The sequence below is a fragment of the Triticum aestivum genome, chromosome 2B, assembly GCF_018294505.1.
Source record: "Triticum aestivum cultivar Chinese Spring chromosome 2B, IWGSC CS RefSeq v2.1, whole genome shotgun sequence".
Classification (NCBI taxonomy): Eukaryota; Viridiplantae; Streptophyta; class Magnoliopsida; order Poales; family Poaceae; genus Triticum; species Triticum aestivum.
Window position 1 is genome coordinate 193,962,780 of NC_057798.1, and position 7,335 is coordinate 193,970,114.

Below are 7,335 nucleotides of genomic sequence, written 5' to 3' on the forward strand. Positions count from 1 at the left end.
GGTGTTGGCAAGGCGGCGGCGGCGACTCCATCAGGTGTGTCTCTCCTTCTGCTCTGTCCCCGTTGCTGTGGCGTTGTCTCCGACGTCATGGTGGAGCAGGGAGGTTTTGTCGTTCAGGAGTACGCGCAGGTGATTGTCTACGCAAGTGACAGCTGGAAGATGGAGTATCCTGTGTTGGGTCTGTGGTCGAAGGCTGCCAGTTCTGGTTTCCTCCTCCGACGTCGTCGTCGTCATGCGGGGGTGTCAGTTCTGAAGTTCGATGGCGTGTCCGGGGACATGTTGCCCCGGTCTGGTTTTTTCAACGGCTATGGTTTTGCTTCTGGCAAACTACTTTGGAGGTCCGTAAAGCTGCTGATCAGCGATGGAGCCGCATCGAGCTTGGGTGAAGAGGTGATCTGTCTTTTTATCCTTTGGTGGCCACTTCGGTGGTGTCGAAGGAAAGGGACAAGCGCTGGTATTTTGCATAGGATTTTCCTATTCTTTCAGTTATGTATGGTCGGTGCTTACGTGCCTTGTAACTTGATCTTTATTCTATATAAATGAGACACGTATTACCATGCAAAAAAAAAACCCCGGGGTTATCCTATCTCAGTTTTGGGAACACGCCTTATACTTATAGCTCACCTACGCGGCACGCGGCATGGTAGTGTAAGCTCGAAATTGTTCTGAATTGAGGTAATTAGTCTCAGAATTAAGCTCGAAATTGCAGTTACAAGGTGACTAGCAGCACGAAGAGGCGACGAATCATGGAAGCAAGCTACGGCTCAAGTAAGGTCTCCAGTATCCCCCCGTCTGCATCAACCGATAACCGATGCACGCAACCATCAGCTTGGATATCACTAGAACCAAAATCCTTCCATAGGGAAAGGGAGCTAGCTGCTTCCGTATCGCCCCCGAAAAAGAACCAAAAAGTTCACTTCGATTTAGGTCTTTCTGCACCATATTAGAACACATCCTCTTATGATTGGATACATTTTCCCTCTGCAAAACCGAACACGGTTGCATTCGCTATACCGAACATATACAAATGCTCAGTATAATACCTTTCTAGTGTATCAGGGAGGTGCTCCCGTGTGTTAAGAAAAAAAAAGGGAGGTGCTCCCGTGGCACATAGCCTCACAGCAGCAGTTGAAGTCGTCTCTTGATCTCGGCACTGCAAACTGCTTCGCCTCTACTGAAGATTGTTCAACAGAATGTAACTTCGGGGAACCATACGAGAACACCCTAATCTCAGTCCAGGCTGTGTGAGCCTCCATGAAGTATTCAGTGACAGAGGTACCTGCGAGCACAGGGGATACAGTTATTAAAATGCAAAATACCGATAGGACAGAAATACGGATTATGTAAACAAAGTGCAAACACCATGCCTGTTTGCAAGCAGCAACTCATGATGATAAGCAACGCAAAAGCCTCAAACAGCAAAACCATACATACCCGCTTGCAAGGTGTTCCCCAAAACAGAAAACGTGAACAAGAATCGTCAAAACGGAGGACAAAGATGAATGACTTACAAGGTGACGTGCAAATCATTCGATAATCAGTGCTTGCAGCGACTAAATGAATCTTGGAGGATACTGATATCCAAATCACGGCCTGTAGCAAAATAGGCATGGAAAGATTCAGGACTGACTTGTAACTTGAAAGTAATGGATGATCAACTATCATATTTTAAGATTATACCTATGAAAACTATCTTGTTCATGCGAGATTGTGTCTCCGACCATTCTCGAGCTGGCACAACCTCATAGACTTCCCTCACTGCCTGCATAAGGGCAAAAACAGACTTTAGCAATGACAATCTGTTCAACAAAGAAGACATACTTTGGTAACTTCGTATTGCAGAGAACTGGGTAGAAACTTTCGTCAATAGCTCTAGCTTATCATGTACAACCTCCGTCCCAAATTAGTTGACTTAGATTTGTCTAGATACGGATGTATCTAACACTAAAACGTGTCTAGATACATCCGTATCTAGACAAATCCGAGTCATCTAATTCGGGACGGAGGGAGTAGTTTTTTCAGATGCCTTGTAATATGTCATAAAAACCTGTAAGGTATGAAGTTGGTTCGAATTATGGATATTTAAAATCCCTTTGCAACGATATATATCCATGTTGGACTTCTTCTCCCAAAGAAGATCTTCAAGCCATGATTCCACCTGTAAAGCAAAATGCATAAGGCAAATATGTAAAATGGATGTCTTTCCGGACTCCAATTCTAAGTGCACGGATGAATGAATAAAATACTCTATTCAGTTGTTTATAACTGCTTGCAATAATGTGTTATAAACCTACCCTCAGAACATAGACATCACTGACACATCTCATTCAAGGAGATAAGGTACCTTAGTCAAGTAAACTGGATCCTGTTCATAAATGCACAAGGTGGAAATACTGTTATCATGGCGACTATTAGGTGGTGCTGATTTACTGTACTCCAGAAGCTCTTGTAGTTGTGATGAATTCTAGGGGAGGAAAAACAAAGTAAGTCGGAGAAGCATCAAAAGGTAGTGACCAAATCAGACTTCAGTAGTTTACTTACCTTCACACCATATGCCTGTCGATCAAATATTGTATTTAAATCAACCTGGCACCGCACAGACCGCACCACTGTAACAAGCGCATTGACATCATGAATTTGCCTTTCCAAATCCTCAAGATCGTCTTTTACTAAGTCAATTTTGTTTAATATCACAACATCCTGTTACACAAGAATTGAGACTCTGTTATATACGTTTTGATAATTATCACCAACAAGAGAAATTTTAACTGCATCAGCCCATAGGGATCGACACAAGAATCTCAGATTCAAGAAGCAAGACCCCAAAAAGAATATGTGAAATGAGAGATCGATGCCAAAAACAACAAATTACCGCAAATGCGATTTGGTGAAATGCTTCAGGAAATGAGGAAGAGTTCGTGTGTTCATCAATTTGCCGCCTGAAGTTTTTTGCATCAATAACCTGATCATATACACTAACATGTTCAGCAGGAAAGAGTGAAATGTGATCTCATTTTATAAGTTCTGGTCCGAAGAGCAAATGCCAGAGAAATAAGCATTTATCTGAACTTGTAAGATATTGGCAGAATGACAAGCTTAAATGAGAAACTTCACTGCAGCTACAAACTAATGATAGGAAACTGTGGCAACAAAAAGATATCACATAACAATAGAAAGCGAACTAAACTAACCGTAATGATAGAGTCTAGTCTGATTGATGACTCCAATTGATCGTCCAGCCAGAGAATGGATACAAGTGGTGCAGGATCAGCCAAACCAGTTGTCTCCAATAATATATGATCCATTCTGCAGCAGATGTAATGAGTCTGACAGGTTAGGAGAAATTAAATTCAGATTTGCGTCATCGTAAATTACAGTGCATTACTATCAAATCCAACATTGAATGGAAGTCGATGGAAGAGCATGACCTATGAGACATTTCTAAATACAAATATACAGCGGAACAGACCAGTGCATTACTGCATTGAATTAAAGAAGCGTTGAACCTATTTTTTAGAATAAGAAGCACTTCATGTAGAACTAGAATAGGAAAGCAGACAAATTTAGACACAGAAAAAATGGCCCCTTTGCAGGAATAAGCAGGGTACACATAATTTGACTTGAGGTAAAAACAGAACTTCAACACCAAGTCTGGAAATTGCCCCCCCCCCCCCCCCCCCGCCCCTCCCACATTAAGGAATAAGCAGGGTACACGTAACTTAAAAACAGAATGTCAACACGAAGTCAGCATATATAGGTAGACAATTTTGGTGACTCAAAACATCACAAGCAACAAATAACCAAACAATCGATTAATGATAGTACTGTACATATCTACAGAGTCCTATGTTGTATGTTAAGTACCCATTCAAGATACTAGATAGGAAAATGTGTCTCTTACCTCTCCTTAGTCTGCACAAGTTGCTCAAGTGCTTGAACCAGGCTGTGTTTAACAGTGCAACAAACGCATCCATTTGCTAGCTCCACCCATTCCTCAACAACGGCACCACCTTGCCCCTCATTGATCATTGCTCTTTCTACTCCAATTTCCTCTCCAAACTCATTCAGTATTACCGCTATTCTTTTCCCATGTTGTCCACTCAAAATGTAGTTGACTAACTGAAAGTTTTAAGCACGGCGAGTAACTGTTAACCACTGGGGTTCCAACTAGCTCAACTAATAAACTGACTAGGAAAGTTTAGAGCACAATTGTGAAGAAAGGGGAAAAAAAGGTGATATACAGCCTAAAGTATCAACATAATAACATTAATAGGACACAAATACAGGCTCGTGCCAGTGATTCCTCGTAGGACACAAACACAGGCTTAAACTACGATTCAATTTTGGTAAAATTAGAGGCATCGTTGTCAGTAAGGAGTCCGTAGTAGCTGGCAATTTGTCTTTGGTCGTATATGCAGCACCAGGATATCTCGCGCCTACTTTATACAGAAACAGTGGATGGATGGGGCAGCGGACGGGGAGGGAAGCGGGGTTAAGGCACGCAGAGGAATCTCACCGTGGACTTGCCGGCGCCGAGGTAGCCGGTGATGATGGTGACGCCGACCGGCGCAGAGGCGGAGGAGGAAGCGGGAACCAGAGGAGAGGTCGTCTGCGGAGGGAGCTCGACGGCGAGGGGAGGGCAGTCGTCGTCCTCCTCCATAGCCGCCGAGAGCTCGAGAGCTTCGCCGTCAGGTTGCTAGGTTTGGGTCTTTGCGGTTTTGACTCGTTCGTGTACGTGAGAAATAAGGAGACGAATAATCATCTTAGACCTATATAATCCAAGCCGGCGCAAAGACGTTTTCCTACCCTAGCCGCGGCCGCCACCAGGCGACTAGGGCGAGGCACTTTTTCCTCCGATCTCCACCGGCCGGTGCGCTGGCCCCCTCTCCCTTCGGCTGCTGCTCCGGCGGCAGGAGGGAGGGGGGACCCCGTTCCTCCGCTTTGTAGTTAGGTTTTGGATTTGTAGGTCGTGATGCGTCGTTGGGGTGGTGGGAGCGGCGCCCGGACAAATAAATCTGCCTCAACCCCATTCCCACACCGACGGTGTCCTTCATGGCGGCGTCTAGGAGTTGATGGCATCGTGTCTCTATCGATCCCTCAGATCGACAGCGTTAGGGTTCATGGATGGTGTTGACGAGGCGGCAGCGGCAACTCCATCAGGTGTGTCTCTTTTTATGCTCTGTCCCCGTTGTTGTGGTGTTGTCTCCGACGTCATGGTGGAGCAGGGAGGTTTTGTCATTCAGGAGTACGTGCAGGCGGTTGTCTACGCAAGTGACAGCTGGAAGATGGAGTATCTTGTGTTGGGTCTGTGGTCGAAGGCGGGCAGTTCTGGTTTCCTTCTCTGACGTCGTCGTCATGCGAGGGTGTCAGTTCTGAAGTTCGATGGCGTGTCCGGGGACATGTTGCCCCGGTCTGATTCTTTCAACGTCTATGGTTTTGCTTTTGGCAAACTACTTTGGAGGTCCGTAAAGCTGCTGATCAGCGATGGAGGCGCGTCGAGCTTGGGCGAAGAGGTGATCTGTCTTTTTACCCTTTGATGGCCGCTTCGGTGGTGTCGAAGGAAAAGGACAGGCGCTGGTATTTTGCATAGGATTTTCCTATCTTTTCAGTCATGTATGGTCGGTGCTTACGTGCCTTGTAACTTGATCTTTATTCTATATAAATGAGACACCTATTACCATGCAAAAAAAATCATCTTAAACCTTTATTTTATTAAGTGTTTCCCCTTTTCTTTCTTCTCTTCTCTAAGGCCATACCCATCCTGTCTGGCCGCATCCGTTTGGGCCCTAACGGACACACGACCCGGTCCAACGCGCAACCCCATCCTCAAAACTTATTCGTTTTCGGTCCGGCTCGACTCATTCCAGGCGCATACTTAGGCCAGCTTTGCGGTCTGCGGACAATGAACGAACGGGGCATGCGTCCTCTCCGCGGCCCATGTGTCGATGGTCCAACTACCTCCCACCGCTCGCAGTCAATGCGCACGGGTGGTTGGGCCTGCAAGTCAGCCACAAAGGCGCCCCCGACCACGTCCTTTTTTATGGGCAAGCCGTGGACTTCCAGTCGTCGTCCCCGCCCACTCTCCCCCCCACTGCCTCCCCCATCGGCAACATCAAAAACCCTAGCCACTGTCGACCCCGCTCCCCTGCCGGCCATGGAGTTCTGGAAGTGGCACACAGGCAAGAAGGCCAAGCACGACCACGAGGCCGACTCGTCTTCTGGTAGCGCGGCCAACCACTCCACCTCTTTGGCGTCGTTCTCCATCTCCCCTCCGACGATTGCGCCACGCTTCCGACCCTACGTCAAAGTGGAAGTGTGCCACCGCTACTGGGAGACAGGCACTCCGCGGCCGTGGTAAGATGCCCACCTCCCCGATGGATGGCATCTGAGCCCGGTTCTGGTGCCTGATGACCCACAAGTATAGGGGATCTATCGTAGTCCTTTCGATAAGTAAGAGTGTCGAACCCAACAAGGATCAGAAGGAAATGACAAGCGGTTTTCAGTAAGGTATTCTCTGCAAGCACTGAAATAGTAGGTAACAGACAGTTTTGTGATAAGATAATTTGTAACGGGTAGCAAGCAATGAAAGTAAATAAAGTGCAGCAAGGTGGCCCAATCCTTTTTGTAGCAAAGGACAAGCCTGGACAATTTCTTATAATGAGAAAAGCGCTCCCGAGGACACATGGGAATTATCGTCAAGCTAGTTTTCATCACGCTCATATGATTCGCATTCGGTACTTTGATAATTTGATATGTCGGTGGACCGGTGCTTGAGTACTGCCCTTTCTTGGACAAGCATCCCACTTATGATTAACCCCTATTGCAAGCATCCGCAACTACAAAAAAGTATTAAGGTAAATCTAACCACAACATTAGACATATGGATTCAAATCAGCCCCTTACGAAGCAACGCATAAACTAGGGTTTAAGCTTCTGTCACTCTAGCAACCCATCATCTACTTATTACTTCCCAATGCCTTTCTCCAGGCCCAAATAATGGTGAAGTGTCATGTAGTCGACGTTCACATAACACCACTAGAGGAGAGACAACATACATCTCATCAAAATATCGAACGAATACCAAATTCACATGACTACTAATAGCAAGACTTCACACATGTCCTCAGGAACAAACATAACTACTCACAAAGCATATTCATGTTCATGATCAGAGGAGTATTAATATGCATTAAGGATCTGAACATATGATCTTCCACCAAGTAAACCAATTAGCATTAACTACAAGGAGTAATCAACAGTACTAGCAACCCACAGGTACCAATTTGTGATTTTGATACAAGATTGGATACAAGAGATGAACTAGGGTTTTGAGAG

General features: G+C 45.8%; 1 protein-coding gene across 1 annotated transcript; it reads right to left on the bottom strand.

Moving 5' to 3' along the window:
* Positions 1 to 901: 901 nt before the first annotated feature.
* On the bottom strand, positions 902 to 4,802 carry LOC123044308 (COBW domain-containing protein 1). Its single transcript, XM_044467015.1, has 10 exons — positions 4,517 to 4,802; positions 3,902 to 4,119; positions 3,192 to 3,306; positions 2,873 to 2,962; positions 2,542 to 2,700; positions 2,345 to 2,464; positions 2,048 to 2,158; positions 1,681 to 1,762; positions 1,512 to 1,593; positions 902 to 1,279 (listed from the first exon to the last, which is right to left on the bottom strand). Exons 1-9 carry the CDS (start codon positions 4,658 to 4,660, stop codon positions 1,538 to 1,540), a joined length of 1,095 nt encoding a protein of 364 aa, XP_044322950.1. The 5' UTR covers positions 4,661 to 4,802; the 3' UTR covers positions 902 to 1,279; positions 1,512 to 1,537.
* Positions 4,803 to 7,335: the final 2,533 nt, after the last annotated feature.

Bases quoted from the DNA above. Each gene is read 5' to 3' on its own strand.
- LOC123044308 (XM_044467015.1), bottom strand. From the start codon at position 4,660: ATGGAGGAGGACGACGACTGCCCTCCCCTCGCCGTCGAGCTCCCTCCG. The intron at 3,307-3,901 runs GTAAGAGACACA...CATCTGCTGCAG, and splicing joins CTTGTGCAGACTAAGGAGAG to AATGGATCATATATTATTGG. The intron at 1,594-1,680 runs GTATAATCTTAA...ATTTTGCTACAG, and splicing joins GAACAAGATAGTTTTCATAG to GCCGTGATTTGGATATCAGT.